The following is a 21,016-nucleotide window of genomic DNA, read 5'->3' as shown; positions in this document are numbered from 1 at the left end:
CGGTTAGCAGAGTAAGTTTGTCCATAACCACACGATCTCCTAGGGCAACCTGCTCTTTTTTTTTGTCCTAATGCAAAAAACCAATAAAGAGCCATCATCAGCAAAACCAGACTGCTAACAGAGATCAATTTTATGTTACACCATGAGTACCTCTGATGCTATCATACTTCCCAGACACTGGAATTCATCTGTCATTTTCCTTGCTGAGATGCCATGCACTTTGGGAAGCTTCTTTCTTACACTAATTCATGCAAAGTATGGATAGGATAGGCTGTCAGGGGAATTAATTTTAGAAAAACATGAAACTAGAAGTAATTAGAACAAGAAAGCTATATGAGCTCTAAGTTAAAACAGATTCTAAGAACTTCTAAAGTTAAGGTTGGAATATAAAAAATCTAGAAAAGAGACTACAACACACTGGAGGAAGAGTCACATCTTAAAAATTATTAAAAATATTGAATTAAGGATTCTATTTTACACCGGAAAGTATCTGGAAGGAAAAAAACCCTGAAAAACAAAATAACCAGACTTATTTTACATAAACGCTGGCCTCACAGTACAGGAAAAACATTATACAAGAAGATAACATACCACCAAATTAAATGGCTCAAGAACCAACAATACAAGTATACTCAAATCTTTGTTGTGAAATCAATCCTCATTAGTAACATACGAACATCATTACAGTACCTTATTATGTTTCAGTGCCCTAAGTGAAGTGAGTTAAAGTTTAACTAATCACCCACTGACCAAATGATCACATCACTCTTGCAACAAAACAAGAGCTAATAGTTTCAGAAAGGTCAGACTTCATTATCTTCCTCCTTCCACAGGGAACGCTTCGAGTTTGTGAAGGAGACAGCACTGCCAAGGACAGCCGGCACTACTGCCATCTTCACTACGTAGGCCTGCAAAAAATATCCCAGTCTTTTACCATCTCAGTTCACCACCTTTCACCCCTACTAGAAATCTCACAGGATTACTTACAAATGCTGTGGAAAACCTGACAATTAAGTCTAATACTGTAGACACTATGCTGTGGGCTGGATAGGTCAGATGACTCACGACTTTATTAAAACATGCAGCTTGTTAAGAAGGTATCGCAACTGACACAGTGGACAGCTGATCAGTTGCTCAGAAAACTTTCAGAAAATGATTTTGAATTAAGGTTTCAATATGGGACATCAGCATACTCATATCTGCAGCACAGACCTGGTGATCCTCATTCCCCTTCTTTTTCAGGGTCTCTAATAGGCCCCAGTGGACTGGAGGCAGAGGGCTGTAAGAACTCAGCAAGCGAAGCTGACTTAATGGATTCTGGTTTATTTCTGCAATCCTCAGGGCCTTCAAGATAGCAGGTGCAAACTTAGAATAATGAGCTGTAGATGAAATAATAATTGGGCAAGTTCTATCTTGTAATCGATCTGCAACTACTTTAGCAACAGCTGTGTGTGTATCCAAAATATATCCTGTAGTACTGTATACAGAGTGAATGGCAGCTAGACAGTCCTCCTCCGAGCACCATCCAGCCACCAAGTCCTGCTGAAGCTTGTCAAGTAGATCTTTCTGTAGCTGGAAGTGGCCCTGATTTTCCAGCTGGTTATACAATTGTGTCACCAGCTGTCCATCCTCATTTGCAATCAGGTGCAAGTATCGCTCAAGATTGGAGGACTTCAAGATATCTACTGCTGGTGAAAACGTGGGAATTAATTTTCTTCCCCTTAAATCATACACACCTGTCCTTATGAAGTCAGTCAAAACATTGTTTTCATTGGAAGCACAAATACATTTTCTAATAGGAATTCCCATCATTTTAGCATACAAAGCAGCTAATATGTTGCCAAAGTTTCCTGTAGGAATGCAAACATCTACAGGGCTTCCAAAACAAATAATACCTTGATGAACAAGATCAAGGTATGCAGATGCATGGTAAACTATCTGAGGAAGCAGTCTGGCCCAGTTTATGGAGTTTGCTGCAGCTAAAGCTGTTCCATATTCCACTGTAAGGAAGCCAGTATAATCAGAATTAGTAAAGATTTGCTTTATAGCTGTCTGGCAAAAATCAAAATCAGATTTGACGCCTATTGACCAGGCATTTTCTTTCTGACAGCCAATCATCTGTGATTTTTGAATTGGGCTTACTCCATCCTCAGGAAAAAAATTCATCACAGCAATTCTCTGTTTGTCAGTGTCATGGAGGCGACTAAAGCCATCCAGGACAGCACTCCCTGTGTCACCAGAAGTAGCTACCAGAACCAAGTAATTGCAGCTTCTGGGAATGCAGTATGCAAATATATGTGGCACCATCTGTAATGCAAAATCTTTAAATGATGCTGTTGGTCCATGAAATAACTCAAGGAGAAACTGATTGCCTGACAGATGCCTAACTGGGGCAATTTTAGAACAAGTAAAGTTTTCTCCATAAGCAGTTCCAATAATTTCAGCCAAGTCAGAAGCAGGAATATCAGCAGGATGTATGCATCTTTCTAGTATCACCTGGGCTCTTTCAATATAAGTGGCTTCTATTAGGCTTTGCCATTCTCCAGCAGTGAATTTTGGAAGTCCTCCCTCAGGAACAAAGAGTCCTCCATCAGGAGCTAAGCCCTCAGTAACAACGTCACTGAAAAATTTACGTGAGCCTTTTTCCATACTCTTTCCAGACCTGCTAGACCTAGTTGAGATGAAAGTTTCCAGTTCTGAGCTTTGGTATCTCTTCACAGCATCAAGAACCTTTTCTGCTACAACCTCTGCTGCAGCATCCCCTCCACAAAGAACACGGATATCATACCACCTTTTGTAGAACTGCTTCCTAAACTCAAGTATGTCCTTGAGAGAAACGCCAGGAGACTGGCCCACAATGCGATCCACTTTCATTGATTTCAGCCTGCTCATAATGACAGTCGCAGGCACATCCAGATACACCACTATCCCATTTTTCTTCATATGCTGCATGCCAGCAGAGTGCATTGGATTGGACCCAGTAAGGGAAATGACACTTCCAGATGCTGAAAACGTCAACAGGGCTTTTCCTTCCTCTTCTAAAAATTGCTCGTTACCAACATCCTGAAGTTTTTCTGACACACTCATATTCCAGGTTGTTTCAAGGACATCATCATCCCTGTCTATGACAGGGCAATCTAGTTTCTGACCTACTACTCTCCCAACTGTTGTTTTCCCAGCACCCGGAGGTCCCATCAGTATAATATTTTTGTTTCCAACAAGGGAATGGCTTGAGAACCATGACTTCCATGTCCGTGCAAACACAACAGGCCTTGAAAACATCAGTTTAAAACACATGCTAGAAAGACTTGTTTGGGTTATTAGTAGATACTTAATGTGAAACATCTTCTGCTGGGTTGCTGTTTTCTTGGGTTTTTTTCAAGCCAACTTGACAATCCACTTAACTGCTTCAAAACGAAGAAAAAAGACACTAATTAGTCTTTTCAGCAAACATCTAGGGAAAACCTAAAGGACATGAAATTCAGAACAATAAGAATGGAAACATAAATCCAGCTATCACCTCATCAGTGGCAGGGAGGTATTTTTCAGAGTAAGACTCAATCCCCTCTCCCACACAGTTCCAGCTCGCTTTCACTAACAAATCCAACTTCAAATAGCTCACTTCCTCCAAGTAAACAGAGGCATCCAAACCTAACACTAAAATACTATTTGCAAATAATAATGTTTATATGAACTCAAAGCCAAATAGTTTTTTCTCTAGTAGGCTTGGTTCCAAGAATGTATTTGCAAATAATGAAGATTAACTACATTACCATTTTCTAATCAAAACGTTAACAAAATAAGTATTTTCCCCACCTCCCAAAGATGCCTGTTTTCTTATATTGTCTTTATAAAAAATAAATAAATGCAAGAACGATTTAAATACACAGAAAAAACTCACAGACTTGTGCAACAGAAAGGCTGGAAGAGCTGCATCCAATTCTCTTATGAAGGGATGGCAAACCAAGCAAGTGATTTGTGAAGAACATCTATAACAGAATTGTATTGCATGAAGTTTGGGTAAAAAGCAAGAGAAAATACATCATGAAGACACTCTACCCTGAAAAACAAAACAAAACAAAAACCATTAGGAAAGCTGGGTCTGCAACAAAGATTAAGCAAGAAACTCTCAACATGGTATTTTGTTTGCTTAGAGAAATCAACACCAGTATCAGCATGATTGCAGCACAATTTTTGTGTGTTTACATGAAAATATAAACTGTCAGTGCTATTGTTTGAAATCAATTTGGTTAATCCAATACACAGACTTGTGGAGAACTTATCCAGCTGTTCAGCTGGTGTAATTCAATTTTGCACCCACATAAAGTACATTCACACAGAGGCTTGCAACCACCGAGTTAAAAAGTAGCTTCAGAGAAACATTTTATTCTATGGGCAAAAACTTGCTGTAAAACCAGCTGAAATTTCATAGAGTTTACCAGTCCAGTTATATCTAAACCTGGGTAGTGTGATGTTCTGATTCTCCCAGGAGAGTGCCTGGGTTCTTTTGAAGCAGAGCTTACACCCTTACCTCCCAAAGAACTGTACGCTTGGACAACCCACAGGACCCTTCATTTGGGCTGCTGACGGCACCTGCACGTCAGCAGCAAATACCCACAGTTTCAACAGCCACTGCTGAGGACAAGAGTGCGTTAGAGGGAAAAGCAGGCTTTGTTACTGGCATCGGTGAAAGCACAACAACAGGTCAAGACTGCTAACTATCCTATTTTGAAGCTGTTGAGCCAGGACAACTTCCATTTGACTTTTCTCAGAGATTTATACAGACAGAAAAACACAATCCCAAAGTAAACCATCCAAGTTCAACTGCCCCACGGCCACCCCACAGACCAAGATCGGGCAAAGGTTCCCGCCTCACCGTTTCCACGCCTCGAAGGTGTCAAAAGCGCGGGTGGGGGGAGGGAGGGAACGGGCCGGGCCGCGGAAACACGCCGTCAAAGCCGGGGCTACGACACCGCGGAGCCGCGGCTGTCACGCCCGCCCAGTCAGCCAGCCAGCCAGCCGGCCAGGCAGTCAGTCAGTCAGTCAGCCAGCGCGGCCCCGGCTCCCACCTCCCCTCGGGAGCGGCGGCACCCCGCCCTTCCCTTTCCCCTTCCCCTTCCCCTTCCCCTTCCCCTTCCCCTTCCCCTTCCCCTTCCCCTTCCCCTTCCCCTTCCCTCCGCGCGGGCGCGGGCCCGAGCCCCGGCTCAGCTACTGTCGCCCTCAGGCGCTTCCAGGGCGGAGCGCGCGCGCACGCACATACCGGTGGGGGCGGGGACAGGTACCACGCGCGCCTCACGCTCACCGCGCCCTCCCCCCCGCCTCACCCACCGCGCACGCGCAGGTACCTGCCCGCCCCACCCCTCACTGCTCCGCCTGTAGCCGCAACGCACGCGCAATCAAGCCACCCGACATTCCGCCCACACCCCCGATTTGGCCGCGCCGGCTTCACTTTCGGGAAGTGCGCCTGCGCGACTCCGGGCGTTGCTTCTCGGGATTGCGCATGCGTTGTCTCTCCTTGCCCCTAGCGCCGGGGGGCGGGGCGGATGGCGCGGGCTCCGCCCCCTCATGGCGGGGTTACCCCGCGACAGGTTTCCCCAGTAACCGCGGGCACAACTGTGTGCGGGGCCGCACCTGCCTCGGCGGCGGGGCGAGGGAAAGGGAGCCGTTTCCTGAGTGACTGTGGAAGGGAGAGCCGCGAAGAGGGGGAGCGCGAGGTCCCCTCAGGGCGGTGGGCGCTTCCCCGCGCCCCAGGCCCCTCGGCCGGAGGATGGCGGCGCAGTGTGCCCAGGAGAGCATCCGCAACCTCGCGCCCCGCCCGGAGGAGAAGCCTGTCAGGCCTCCCAGGTACGTGGGTGCGACAGCACCACTTGCTGACAGGGTGGCTGGCTCTGTCAAGGCAATGCATCTTACGGGTAACAGGTACTAAACAAAAAAATAGGCTTCGCGTAGTTATTGCTCCTCCTAAGGAGTCCCTGGCTAACGTCTGAGGGTTTGCAGCCTGCTCCATGAGGTGATGATTCAGTTTGGCATCTTCAGTGCCACCTTGTTCACTGAGAAAGCATTTACAAAGCACTCGTTCCACACAGGGGATTACATGACATCCTTGTTATTCACACTTGTAACAATTTTACAGTGAGCACCTGAAAAGTTGGGGTTTTAAAACTTTTTGTCAGTGCCACGCTTCCATTCTTTTCATGTGTCAGATGTGTCTTCTGACATTGTTATTTTTGCTTTTCTTTTGCACCAAGAAGGCCAACAGCATCCCGGCCTGTATTAGGAACAGTGTAACCAGCAGGAGTAGGGAAGTGATGGTTCCCTTATACTCAGCTCTGGTGAGGCCATACCTGAGTACTGTGTTCAGTTTTGGGCCCCTCACTACAGGAAGGATGTTGAGATGCTGGGGCACGTCCAGAGGAGGGTGATGAAGCTGGTGAAGGGTCTGGAGCACAAGTCTTGTGAGGAACTGCTGAGGGAGTTGGGACTTTTTAGTGTTGAGAAAAGGAGGCTGAGGAGAGACCTTATCACTCTCTACAACTACCTCCAAGGCAGGTGCAGAGATGTTGGGGTTGGTCTCTTTTCTCAGGTGACAAGCAATAGGATGAGAGGAAATGGTTTAAAATTGCACCAGGGAAGATTTAGGTTAGATATCAGGAAAAAATTCTTTACTGAAAGGGTTGTCAAGCATTGGAACAGGCTGCCCAGAGAGGTGGTGGAGGTGGTGGAGTCACAATCCCTGGAGGTATTTAAAGGCATGTAGATTAAGTGCTTAAGGGCATGAGGTGGACTAGGCAGGGTTAGGCTATGGTTGGACTCGATGATCTTAACAGTCTCTTCCAATCTAAGTGATTCTATGATTCTATCTTAAAAACATTTAAAATGCCTTTTGTCCCTGCTAGTATGAATTCCTTTTAGAGTTTTTGTAAAGTTCTTGTTTGCTAATTATGCAAACATATGTTGGTATTTTTTCCAGGTCCCTATTATTTTATAGGAACTAAAACTGTCATGGTCAGCATTTTAAGTGAAAAGCTAACACGGGTCATGACTCCATAGATTTAAAATGAGTAGATATATCAGTGACACTCAGAACAAAGGTAGTTATCTCTTTTCAGGTAAAGAGGCTCAGGCTTGTGAGATTCATGGTTCTGAAACTTCTCCATGTTAAAATAGATCATACCATCTTTTTTGGTTTCCAAAAGATGGTCCTGTCAGACAGAGGAAAGAGAAACGACAGTACAGCAACGCACACAGCACTAAATCCATTCCTTTCCCAATACCATTCAGGGATTTGGATACTGCATGACCACCGAGTTCAGTTTAGGCAAGGGATTCCTTAGGTTGCATGCAATCTGACTAAAGCCCCTTCCAATCTCATTGACTTCTGCTTGGCCCCTGCTTCCTGCTTCAGTTTGTGATGTGCCAAATACCCAGCTGGTAACAGCAGTGTCAAACCTGGTTAATAGCATGCTCTGACCACTTCTAACTCATGCATACATAACCTAGCTTTGGTTGGTTGGTTTGGGTTTTTTTTCCCCAGATGAAATTGTATATATTTTGCTCTGAGCAGGTACTATGCATGGAACCAATGCACCTCATTTTCACCAACTTGGTTGTCCCAAGGTGACACCTAAGGAGTAACTGTCTTCCTACAAATGTATTGTCTTTTCTCCCCTTGGCAAATGATGAATGTGTTAAGATACTCAAGTCCCTCATAATTATGTTCCTTGCCCCTCTCTAACCCTATGTTATTGGTATGTGACAGCATTTACCCACTTTTTTGGCCTGAAAAGTCTCTTAAAAACCACAGCTGCCACATCCCTTTATCCAAAGGAGTGCCTATAGCTGTCTGCTGAAGACATCTTTGAAAGACAACCTTCAACCTTCTGCCAATATGCAATAAACTCAATACCTTCTCCTTCACTTTTTCATTCCAAGACTGTGTGATCCCCTGCTAGGTCAGACTTCTCATAAAGTCACTGCCTTTCTCTACTGTGTGGCTACAGTGCCACTCCTGAAAAATGGTGAGGAACGCAGTAATTCATGAATGTGGTGGGGCTTTGCCAGTATCTGTGGCTGTTTGTTACAAATACAAGAGAAAAAAATAAATAAAACATAAATCCTTATCATCAGAAGTATTTCTGGAATTATAAATAATCTTATGTACATAATCTCCTTATGATTTTGCAGATCAAATCTCCAGAAGGCAAAATAACACCACATTTTTAATGAAGACCTCTTACATGTTATGATTAAGTACAAACACACGTATCAAACATTTGCTGCTCATATTCAAAAGCTTTTAACCATCTTACCACTATGACTACCATTACTGGCCCAGTGTTACATCCTTTCTTTCATCCTATCTCAGTATTTCCATAAAATAGGTTGCTTGATATGGAATCTTTGGGGTTTTATTATTCCTTACCTGAAAATATGGTAGAGTTTTTTCATAACCATGTTTTTCTCTGGAAGAAGAGTGCAACAGTTTAGTATGTGTTTCTTAAAAAATGAAAGATTTCAGCATTTACAATGAGCCATAGCTGCAGGAACAGGGAGTTCTGCTCCTTCAGGAAAACCTCTATGACAGCTCAGTCCTTAGGTAGGGGCAAGATGCTGCTAATCAGCTAATGATCAGTATTTGGCTTCTTTTGGAGAACATGTTTACATACTTTTGATTAAAGCAGAACTTTCAGTGCCATATGCAGCATATGGTGTGCATACCCCGTGTATATACCTTTTCATGTCTAAGCCCTTACTGATTTTCACATAAGCCATTTCAGTTAGTGCCAAAACCAGCAGCACTTACAGCAGCTCAGGATCATAGTTCAGACCTAGGTAATATAAGAAATATAGAGTTTGCTGTGCTATTTTGGGGCAGTCATCCATCTCATCTAATCTCATAGAAGTCTGTAACAGATGGTTCAACAGGAACATTGAGACAATGATACAGTGGACATTAATAATATAAACTGATGATCAAGGACATCCTGTCCAACTCTTGACTATGTTTGACATGTTTTCTGAAGCATGGGGTTTTACATTCCTCTCAAATATGTTTCAGCTCATAGAATGAAGCAGTGAATCTTCTTATTATCACTATAGTTCTCAGCAGTTTTGAAGCCAACTGAGCTTTTCTGTAATGTGTTTGATTGCTGCATAAAGCCCTACAATGTCCTGCAACTGCAGCTTCTGAAACGGCCAAGATACATTGGCATTTGTATCTTTCCCATAATTCAGACTTTCATGTCCAGAGAACTAGCAAAGTGGGTTCATGAGTACTATTTTCCTGTAGATGCACACCAGATGTATATATGGATGCCTTTTTGAACAAAATAAATAACCATGTTTAAAAATAACCCAACCTTTCCAAAATGGAACTAATGAAGAACACCAAAGTGTGTAATGCACAACCTCATTAAAATAATTAATGTATGCAAGCAATTTAGGTTTCAGTGCGTTGCAAAGTACCTGTTTTCAGTATGTATATGAACAGAGCATACTGGAACCATTTCCCAAAGCATGATAATACTGACCCTGGAGACACAAGAGAATGAGGAGGCTGTAAGCTACCTTCAGAGTCAGAAAAACAACTGGTCAGTGCAGAGCTGGGCTTAGCTTTCGTGTGGAGGTTGTATGAATGTGTCCTGGTTTCAGAAGTCACCCCTGCAGCCCTGCCCCCCTTGCCACTCAAACCCAAACCAGAATGATGGCCTTTATTTGGGAGAGAGTACAACACAAAACAGCTTAGATTTATGGAATGAACTGTTGCAAAATGTATATTCTTTGAAGAAGTGTTTTTAATGATGTTCTCACCAATGGCTATTTTGTAATGTCTAAGGTATATATCCATGTTCAGACCATTCGTGAAGCATGAAGCAGAGAAAAATAAATCTCAATGGAAAACTATGGGACCAGCAAAAGTTGCAGTGCCATCTCCAAAAAACTTTCTGCTGAAGCATTCAAAGGAACCCAAGCTACCAGCAAGTGAGTATAGACATGAAATACATGGAATGTAATGTTATTCTTTTATTTTAAAATCGATAACATTAATGTTGCAAGTGACAGTTATGGAGAATCAAATCTTTTAAAAAAATTAAATCATTTTTGCATGCTGGGACAGTTTCCATTGCTCTTTTTATAGCAAAACTATTTTACTATTTTATGAAAATGTTTCTTATTTTTGTGTAAAAATACTGAAAGAAGCAACAAGGAGATTATACAGGTAATTAGAAAATACAGTAAGCATTTACTCTCATGTGGTACAAAACCAGCTGAAACATACAGAAAAAGTCTCTCTCTCTTGGCTACAGCTATTCAGATGTTGAAGATGTGTTGATGGCATGTTCTATCCTGCTGATATTTCAATTTCTAACTATGGAGTTTAGTTCCTTTCTGCATCTGATCATTAATAATACAGTAAATAATGTGAATGGCAGTAATAGAAGTGAAATAATTGTTTTTAATGCTTGAAGAGAAATGGTAAAACTCCATGTGCCTTTCTTGATGTTACAAACAGCACACAGTTTTTACTCTTCAGCACTCCTTGTCAGCTCTTAATCCCGTAGCATTACATTGGCTGGCAGTGTTCAAAGCACAACATTTTTTTGAGATCTGCATGTCACAGAAATAAGAAGATGTGCCCCTATGTTTGGGCACAAACCGGAGCTGACAGTTCTGATGTTCAGCCTCATGGCTGATTCTGCAAGGGTGGAGTGATTTTTTTAGTGAGGCTGGAGTTCTAAGTACATTGCTATGAGAATTTGCAATTGAGTTATAAAGTTTCAGCTTGAAATTTATTTTAGCCTGGAAAAATAGAAAATCTTAATATACAGTATTTAAATTAAAAAAAAAAAAAGCTATCCAAAGGAATATAGGAGTCCAGCTCCCAAATTTGCATGGGACATGCAAATAAATGGCTGTGGCACTGAATATACAGGCTGTCCCAGGAGACTTTGGAGGCCTAATGCCTCAGGCAATGTGGATAATTAGAACCTTAAGGTGAGCTTTGGTCCCAGAGACCCTGTAGGCACCCTGGGCCACTTTTGAACAAAGCCTTCACTTTTTCAGGAAATCAGAACAATGTTCAGTGTACTGGAATGTCATTCATCAGGACATGGGAGTGTGAATGCTTCCAAGCTGAAGACTTTGTTACATTACCACACTAGTGTTTTAGCTAGGCATAGAGAAGATTCACCAATAGCTTAGAGCAGTCTGGAAGATCCCTTTTCAGTACCTGTATTATATAATTAGTGCTACCTACTTCACATTTGCTATATATTGTGATAGAGTGCTCTGACCCATTTTTCGCAGTCAAGCAGCTCACAATCCTTCTGTTTCAACTCATTGATTCAGGGCTTCATAATAGCAATATGTGCTTTGGTGTTTGCATTTGGAGTCAATGTACCAGAGCTTCAAAATGACTATGGCACATCACAGCTTCGATCCAGCCTAGTAATTTCATTGCCATCACCACATCCTAACAGATCTTGAGAAGGAACTGTATCATTAACTCAGAATTTCCTTGTACCTTTGCTGGATGACATTTCATACCTACTACAGAAATTAAGCTGTTACACTGCTTAATCCCCTCTTTTGAAGCATGGCATTTCCATCACTTGGAATTTAACCAGTGATCAGTTGTCTAAATGGGATTATCACATTGTGTGTTTGTAGAATCTGTGCCGCCTTCAAAACTGGGTTTGATTCAACTAGTTAAAAAATCGATTGCAAGGACAGAACAGAAAGATTGACTTTTTCCCCTGAAGTCTGGGATAGTGTAATTGTTTTGATTGCTCACCACTTCCTTACAAAAAGTGTTTCTTAACCTTCAGCTGAATCTTCTTGTATCACTGGACTTGAGCATTCATTTTAACCAAGCTTGGTTAGAAGAAGTAGGGTCTCCCAAAACAACAAATATGCACCAGTGTACTGCAGATGAGGGTTAGCCAGTGCTCACTGAGAAGCCTCAGAGATCTTGTTTCCAAAAAAAAAATCCTAAGAGAAATAGAGATTTAAGCCTGTGTGTCCTACAGTACTAAGTTATGGCAAGCTATCAGGTTGTAAAAACAAACATCAGGAAAGCACTTGTTGGTGGGCTCAGTATCAGGAAACGAGCTGTTGTAGTAATGAACTCTGTCACATGTGACATTACACCTACTTACTGTCAAAGAACATGAGCTCAGACAACCTGAACCAAATCATTATCTCTGATAATGACTGAGTTAGAGTTATATCTAGTGGGAAATATGGTGGGAAATGAATTGTCTTTCATCACTCACCTGAAGTGAGACTACTCAGGAGACTACTGACACTCTGTTGGTGTGTTGGAGAAAATATTACACTAGAAAGGAACAGTTTCTATATTCTCTAGAAAAAGAATTGTGACGGGTTGTTGACAAGTGTTGGGGAGCAGCAAGAGCAGGGCTTTTGCCTGAGGGAAAAGGAAATTGAGGGCAACCGCCTCAACAACAGGGTGCAGTCCCACACCAGCAGCAGGCAAGCAGTGGGGTGGTGATGTAAATGTGTCCTGTCAGTGACCTCATGGCCATCAAGCAAGATGGGGTAACAGGCCCGGTCCATCCACTGATCCCATGGCAGAGAGGGCTCAGCCAGGCACCGGCAGCACAGGGCTGAGCTGAAATGAGGTTCCTGAGCCCAAGGATATAGGGTGGATGCTTCAGCTGAGACTGGGCAGGGCCCTTAATGCCTAAGGGTCCTGACAATGAGTATCTTTAGTAGTTCTAGTAACATTTAAAGAAAGCCTTGTACTACTGCAGTTAAGAGGAAATGAGTGGCAAATTATAAGAAAAACCCACCTAAAACAACACAGTATTTCCTAGGTTATGAAACTTCTGTTACGCTGAAGAAGCATAATCATTTTCATCACAGTACATTCCCAGTCAATTCTTTCATCATAGTACAGCTGGTTTCTACGTTTATGTAATTTTGTACTTATTTTTTCCTCTTTGAAAAATATAGTAACATTAAATTGCCAAGTTCTTTGTTGTCATTGTTGAAAATGTTTACATGATCAATTCACAGGACAAAAAGAACAGGAGAGTAAGAAATTGCCTGCATTATCAGTGCCGCAGAGGACAGATCGCCCAGTTATGGGAATTCAGAGTAAAAAGAATTTTATAAATGCAAATGCAGTTGCTGCTATCACAGGATTGCCTAAAAAGCCTCAACCTATTTGTGTTGATAGCAGACAGGGAGATAAATATCTCCTTGAAACTTCAGGACTTGTTCCAAAATATATTAAAAAAAAGGTAAGTTGTATTAAATTGTAGTGGAAATACTAGTAGTGATGCCTGTTTGAGGTTCTCTACTGCATTCTCCCACGAAATGTTCATGGTTCTTTTTGAGATGTTTAGATACCACTGCTGTTTGTGGTAGACCTTTGAAATTCACCCAGGAGAAAATCACAGGCACCAGAGTTGTGCTGTGCCTTTGCTCTGTATTCACTTGCTTATGCTGTCAGCAAAAAATCGTCAGACTGATGGTGCTAAAGCAATAGTGCATGTGTTGTATTGGGAACCCTGGGAGTATCTAGTGGGGAGACAAATGGAGTTCTGTGGGGAAGGAATGCTGGGTCTTTAGGAAAGACAGGGAGAGGAGTGGTTGCCCTTTGGGTGAAGGAGCTGTTCAAATGTATGGAGTTCTTCTATGGAATTGGCAACAAGCTGGTTGAGCTTGTGAAACAGGATCAGAGGGAAAGATCAGTTAAGTGTCAAAAACTTGTTGTTATGGACCATCCAGTCAGGTGAGGAACTACATGAAATCTCATACAGCAACTTGAGGAAATCTTCAGATCACAGTGCAGCTTCTTAGGGAAGACCTCACCCTCCTTGATATCTGCTGAAAGACAACACAGTTGGATGAAAGCAGTCTGAAATGATTCCTGGCCATGTCAGCAACAGCTTCTTAACACAGATGATGGCTGAGCCAACCAGTGGTGGTGCTCTTTTGGTTCTGCTACTTACAAATGAGAAAGAACTGGTCAGAGGTGTGATAGTCTTGGTTGCACAGGCCATAAGGTGGTTGAAGATACACTCCTCTGCAGGGAGGTATGCGGTAGTGTACAGACTCTGCACCTCAGCAGAGCAAATGTTGGCTTATTTAGGGAACTGGTAGGTAGGTAGAACCCTGTGGGAGACAGCTCTGAAAAGCAAAGGGGCTGGCATGCCTGTGAGGACAACCTCCTCCAAGCAGAACAACCGTCCATTCCACTTCTCAGGAAAACAAGATGTATCAGGAGTCTGTCTAACCTAAACAGGTAACTTATCTGAACAGGTAACTCAGAACATTATTACAAAAGAGACAGGACATGTGACATAACTCATGGCACAGGGGAGATGCAAAAAAGTGAACTGAAGCCCTTGCAGTACCTTTGCACAGCTAAACACAGATAAGTGTATCATTTAGCGTGTGCAAGAATAGAAGGTAGACTCCAGTAGAGTCCAGTGTAGATGTGTTCCCCCAAGTACTGGGATATTTAGAAATTATTTTTCTTCACAGAAACACAATTCTGCCACATCCTGTATGGGATAGTTTGTAATTCCCAACTAGTTCAATTTTCATGTATATGTTAACACTGTTCACTCTTTTCCATGGCATGCAATGTTTAGCATGCATGAATCAGGATGCAGGAAGACTTTTCAAAGGAAGTATTTAAGGAATGTGTTCCAGAATGTAGAATCTGACACCATATAAAAATGTAAAATAGCTTGCTGTCCTTAACAGGTTTCAAACTGCTCACTCAACCATCAGTTCTTATAAATAGACACTTTGGGGTTTGAATTCTGTTTTCTCCCAAGGTTGCAAAAAGAAATTGAAGGGGAATCATTTATATGTTTTGCTCAGGCTACAATGCCAATCACGTTTGATATATCTGAGAACACAGTGGCTTAAGATTTTATTTTCAGTGGCACAAAATTCCCTTTCAAGCTGTCTTTGCAAATGTAATGTTATGTACGACATGTATGTCTTTGTTTCCTTCTTAAAAGTGCATAAAAGCAACTCTTTCTTACCTTTATAGGATTATGGTGTTACACCAAAATACATAACACAGAGAAAGGAAGAAATGAAGAGAGCTCAGGAAGAATATGAGGCCAGTATCTTGGAGCATCTCAAGAAAAAAGCCATGAAACGGCTATCTGATGAAGAAAGGACAAGTCTTCTGCAGGTGAATATTTTGGTTTAGTGTAATTAGTAAGATATACAAAAGCTTAATAAGTTAATGTAAGTATACTAGATTTTTTTAAGCCAGACAAATAAAATATGTTAGCTACTTTTTCACTAGATGGAGCTGTAGAACTGAAGTAGCAAACTGATCTGATCAGAGCTGGTCTGTAGTCCAGATTTACAAGTGCTTCAGTTCTGTAGGATTCCTGTCCCCCTAATGACCTGGAATTTCAGTAAAAATTCAGTGGAAGGCAGAAAATCAACAATATGAATTTAGTGACAGTTCTGACTCTCTACTTGAAAAATATAAATTGTCTTTTGTTGTTGTTGTTTTTTAAATCTCGTGTTCTCACTTTTATTGGTAGTTTCCGTCTTCACATTGTGACCTCACTGACTAAAGCAAAAGGTCATGCTTTAAAATGTGGCAAAACCAGAAAAGAGAATTAAATTGCAATATATTTAAGGAACTATAACTGGAAGAACTGTATTTTGTCAAGATGTTTTGGATAGTCTTTCGTATAGTTTTTATTGCACGAGATTTTCTAAAGAGAGCTAATACCATAAAAGAAGTAGAGCAGAAAAGAGAAATTTTAAAAGTATATCCAGTCTTTGAACTGCAGTTTCTCATGACCACATTTTAGTCAAATGTCCCATAAAAATGAGGCTCACATTATTGTGATAAATGTTTATCAGTCTGTCCCTTAATAACAAATAAGTAGGGAGAGCTCCACGTTGCTAAATTCCCACCAAAAAAAGGCCAGCAGAATGTCTAGAGAGAAAACACAGTGTCTAACTCACTTGCAAAGATTTAAGTGTTTAGTCATCAAGATCAAAACCAGTACAGTGATGTTTCTTGATTATGCAGTGAGCAGTAGAAGTTAGGAAGGAGTATGGGAGAGAGATGAGGGTATTGCATTGACAGCAATATAAGGAATATAACAGCAAGATTGAAGATTAAGATATTTTAATGGCAGGAAAGGTGTGGGACAAGCTGATGGTCCAGCAATTTAACTATGCAGAAAAAAAGGCATGTGCAATAAAACATGTGAGTTCAACTGCTCACAATTCTGCATTTAGTTTGATTAAAAATATGTTCTATATTTTTAAAATACAGGAGTGCACCAAAATATTTTTTTTTAACTAAGAAGTTTTTAGATTGTTTTTATTAACTCAGTATTTTCTCTTACACTTTTGAAAAAAGTTTGCTCTTTCATGGACCAGATTGCTTATACAGTTATATTGTGAGGAGGAATTAGTGTCCCCAGGCTTCCACCCAGTGCTCAGCTGTAGACATATGGGAATTCCTGTCTTTTAAAATAATTGACATTGCTAGTGAACACATGTGCACTATCTCATTTGTAAGAATACGTGGCAATAGAAGTCTGAGAACCAAATCAAACCTCATGAACTTACAAAAATAAAGGGAAATAATTTGTGCCAACATTTTTTGAACTCTCTCCATTATGCTTGCTTTGGTTGGGGTTTTATGAGAATAAAAGAGAATGTTGATAAATGCACTACATATTTCTCACAGATCCAGTATGTATTAGACCCCCTTATATAGAGTTCGATACTCAGCCTGTGATCTAGCCCGTAGTGATGGTGGTCAGCATGTTACATTGCTGTTGGAGGAGCTGTGAGCCTGATTTTTATGGAGGGAGTCATGAACTGCTTTTGATCTCCCCACTCTGTTGGGATAAACTGTGATGAGTGCACACACTTCTGATGTGTTTTTAAACTCACTATTTTCAATTATTTCCAAGCCAGTTTTTACTAATGCACACAAATAAGAATTATTTTTTAAAAGCCACAGATTACTTTTGCAATAAATACAGTGTATTTATTTGTCAACAATAAACACACTGCTTTGAATCTGTAAAATATTAGTTCATAGTAAAAAAGTATGTTTATCTTAGTATTGATGGGGAGGTATTTTTTCTGTTAAATCAATTCATAAAGTGAATTTCATGCAAAATCAGAATAATTTTAGGCATAAGAATCCTTGAGTTCTGAAATAGAAGGAACAATCTTCAAAGCTAAATAAGTATTAAGAATAATTCCTCCATATTTAATTTCAGTTTGTTAGTCAGCCAATCTGGGAGATAAGGTGCTTAATAGTAGTGGAGAAGGAGGACATGAGGTTGGAAATCAGTGTGCCATAAAATCAGTGTGTCACTGGAATCCAGAGAAGAACTGAAAACTTCAGTTCCCAAGAGTAACTTCAGTTCTTCATTCTAGTAGTTCTTCAGTGAGCATACTAGAACTAGATACATTGGAGCAAAGTTGCCTACTTGTAGGCCATTGGAACCATAAAAGTCTCTTACATAGAGTAAGGAAGAGTCACTCTCTGTTTACTTTATGCAATTTTTCCTTGAACATACTGAGGACTGGAAATGAAATGTGCATACAGGCTTCCCTGAGTTCTTGGTAGCCTACAGTGTTGACTGTTAGTCAAATTTATGTCTTTTTTTATTTTTTTTTCAGTTTAGCAGTTTTGTAGCTCATCCTTCATTGGTTTGATTAATTAGTGTTTTGTTGTCTCTTAACGACCGTAATTTTTTTCTCTCCAAGGCACAGAGCTTTTTAAAACATTACTTATATTGCATCAGAATAAGCCATAACTATTTCTGTGGCAACTACTTTGACTTTTAAGCATTTAACTAATTTGGCCCAATGAAGATGATTAAATATTATCCATATATTTATATATTAACATTGCAGTGATACTTATCAAATGCAAGATTAACAAAAACACCCAAAGTACTTTATGTGCATATTACTCCTAATAAGTTCTTCCTCTCATACTTCCTTTTCATCTCATGGCACTAGGGACTGAAAAAGAACTGGCAGGAAGTGTACCGTGAATTTCAGTGTCTTCCAGTAGAAATAGACACCATACCCAAGAAGCTATATAAAGAAAAGCTGGAAACACAGATGAAACAACTGGAGCATGACATAGAAGTAATTGAGAAGCACAAAGTTATCTACATTGCAAATGAGTAAAGACTGTTTTTCAGACATTGCCTCTTTCCTCCTTTTGTCCTTATCCTTACATCTCCAAGAACTGCCCCCCTAAAATTCTCAGAAGAAATAAACACCGCCAACTATTCAGAAGGAAATATGCAACTAACAGCAGTATCTGGCTTCTTAGAGAAGTTGTTACATGTAGTTCCCAACTGTGTAATTCATGAAGCATTTTGAAATAAAATTCTTAATTAAACTTTGAGTATAAAAACATTAATTTAATCTATTCTTCTTTTTAATTGTTATTAACTTCTAAGATTTCAATCAACATCACAAAAAAAAGAATAAAAATCTTGTTTGTGTGTTTGGAGCGCTTCTTCCCTTGCGTAGTCAAAACAAAATGAAATAATTGGCTGCTGAAGACAACTTGGTAAACATAACTCCAGGGTGGGGTGGCTTCTGGACTAGTTATTAAAAAGATGTTGCACTTCACTTAAAAGCTTGAGCGACTGTGTTTCTAAACAGCTTGGCTTCTGCATAACATTTTGTGCTCTCATTTTTTGTTACTAAAACCAATTTTTATAGTGGAAGCCCATAATAATGTAGACTTCACACAATACAGATACCGCATGTAGGTTGGTCTGTGTGTTCATCTATAAATAATTCTGTGATACTGCAGTAAATCAACAACTAAAGGAGAAAAACGTGTTTTGATTGCGGTTATGTGTGTAGTTAGAAGGAAAGCAATACACAACTAGCATGTGAGTCAAGACCTAGGCAGAAATGATCTCAGCACACAATACTGCAATTATTTGCATAAAAATAAAAATTGTTTTCCTTGCCTACTGCTTAACCTTTGCTTCAGAACACAGCTTTTTCTGTATGGTATCAATTATTACCACCAGCAGCTGTTGTGACATCATAGTGTCTGACATCAGCAGAGGATAAAGTAAAAAATTTCAAATGAACTAGCAACAGCCACATTTTCACGTACACAAAGTTCCTTTCATAAATTCATCAAGGGGTGGCTTTGAAGACTTCACAGTGATTCTAGGCTATATTTCTCGCGCATCTTAAACTTGTCTATGACATGCACTAGGAACGCGTGGGTGAGCAGGAATGTGTGCTTTGTTCTTCATAGCTTATTGTTAAGCAATCATGTTTATTTTTGAAAGATATAAGCTGGAAGAAAGCTGTGGGTTTGTAAAATATGAATTTCATTTACTGTTTACTGAAAAGAATGACTTATACTGTATATTTTAACAAACCCACACCAATTATGAGCACTTAATAACATGTCACATTATCTCCTAATGAAGTACAAGATGCCTTTCTAAAGAAACATGGTGTAGCCAATGTGGCTGTTTTTATGACTTAAAAAGAAAAAGCTAGATGTGACTCCAGAGCAGCGTGCATTCCCACTGCCTCATGCTCAGCTTGTGGATACTTGTAGAACATTTGGCTGAGTTAGGTTTAGGATGTGGATTTGGTTCGTCCATTTTCATCAGTGTTAACTTTATGGAAATACAAAGTAGGTGGTGGCCTGTTCCAAAATTTGGGATAAGCAACTTGGGTTATTATTGCATAAACCTCATATAGGTTTACGCACGGGATGTTCCCCTCTTGGTACGGGTGAATCACCTCCGTCACCCTGTGGGAGGTTATAAATCCTTCCACCTATTTTGATGTGTATTCCATGCAACCTAGCAACACTTCCGATTATGGAAAAAATATACTCTAATGAAAGCTTTTGAAAATACACACAGAAGGATGAGTTTCTTGCCCTTTAACTCTCTCTGGGAAGTTTGGCAAAATAAATGTACAGAATCCGAAGAACTAACACTGTACTGATATGTTCAGAAGTGCCAATAACTGAAGGTGGGATGTTCATGAATCAACTAATATGTCCATCCCTATAACTAAAGCAAAAAGCGGAGTAAACTCGGTTGTTCTGATAGAATTGGCACTTTGTAAAAGATAGTAAATATTAACAGAAACGAATCTGTTCACAGGCTAAAAAGTAGCATTACCAGTTGAAACATTCCCTAAACTCACTAGTCAGTTCCTGATAACCAATGAAATAATGAGAAAGGAAATAATCAAAATGCTCCTAAATAGTTCATAATTATCAAACTGGTATTTTTCAACGGTCCATATCAAATTGGATAACCATCACAAAACACATCCCAAATGGGGTACGAACACTCTGTCGGTCAGTAAGTTATGCTGCCTCAAACTGAAAATATTTCCTGTTGGAAGTTGTGCATGACAAAACTGCATATCTAGTTTTTAAAAATAGCAACATGAAATTATGATAAATATCTGACTGGCTGTCCTTTATAATGAAACTATTTATATCCAGGAAGGAAAGGATCAGATATGGCATCATCACAAACATGGGGAGTTCCTGATTGTATGGCTCCGATAGACCTGCCTCCGGCGAGCGGCAGATCTGACATGTGGGCTCCACGTGGCTGATCCCAAAGAGCGGTGGTTTCTTGGGCTCTGCATGCATCCCTGGGACCAGCTCTGGGACAGTTCCCCAAAATCTGCCTTGCAGAGGGGTAACCTCATTCCCTTCATGAAACAGTAAGGGCAAAATTCTATGGGAGAAATAATATAGGAAAAATCCCTCACTGATCTAATTTTCTTTGTTCATTTGTCTCCACAGGTGTATTTTATGGTGGGAGGGCATGATGTTCTGGCCCTTTGTGTATTTCTGTGAAAAGCTGGCATCACAAACTGCTGCTGTGACTGCTCTGCCACAGAGCTAGAGTCAGTCCTTTCACTGGCATACGTTTCAGGGAAAACAGCCAATCTTCAGCCCTGATGCTGGCAGACATCTTTCAGATAAGGAAACTTCCCATATATG

General features: G+C 40.6%; 2 protein-coding genes across 2 annotated transcripts; one reads left to right on the top strand and one right to left on the bottom strand.

The window, feature by feature from the left end:
- Window positions 1-423: 423 nt before the first annotated feature.
- Window positions 424-5,412, bottom strand: THNSL1 (threonine synthase like 1; the record flags this gene model as incomplete). Its single annotated transcript, XM_084260686.1, is given in 4 exon segments — window positions 424-3,369; window positions 3,372-3,407; window positions 3,902-3,989; window positions 5,366-5,412. Coding segments are annotated over 4 exon segments (2,406 nt in total). The 3' UTR covers window positions 424-1,134.
- A 236-nt stretch (window positions 5,413-5,648) lies between these two features.
- Window positions 5,649-18,499, top strand: ENKUR (enkurin, TRPC channel interacting protein). The gene is made up of 5 exons (XM_084280348.1): window positions 5,649-5,844; window positions 9,836-9,981; window positions 13,039-13,265; window positions 15,035-15,181; window positions 18,010-18,499. The coding sequence occupies exons 1-5, from the start codon at window positions 5,768-5,770 to the stop codon at window positions 18,181-18,183; spliced, it is 771 nt and encodes a 256-aa protein (XP_084136474.1). The 5' UTR covers window positions 5,649-5,767; the 3' UTR covers window positions 18,184-18,499.
- The last annotated feature ends 2,517 nt before the right edge of the window (window positions 18,500-21,016 follow it).

This window comes from Gallinula chloropus, assembly GCF_964237585.1.
Source record: "Gallinula chloropus genome assembly, chromosome: 2".
Taxonomy (NCBI): domain Eukaryota; kingdom Metazoa; phylum Chordata; class Aves; order Gruiformes; family Rallidae; genus Gallinula; species Gallinula chloropus.
Note: the sequence above shows the minus strand (reverse complement) of the source record. Positions and strands in the feature narration are given on the sequence as shown.

What these genes read in the sequence shown, in the direction of transcription:
- ENKUR (XM_084280348.1), top strand. Translation starts at nt 5,768, where the DNA reads ATGGCGGCGCAGTGTGCCCAGGAGAGCATCCGCAACCTCGCGCCCCGC. An exon ending in CAAAATATATTAAAAAAAAG is followed by an intron (nt 13,266 to 15,034) that starts GTAAGTTGTATT and finishes TTACCTTTATAG; the next exon opens with GATTATGGTGTTACACCAAA. An exon ending in AAAGGACAAGTCTTCTGCAG is followed by an intron (nt 15,182 to 18,009) that starts GTGAATATTTTG and finishes TCATGGCACTAG; the next exon opens with GGACTGAAAAAGAACTGGCA.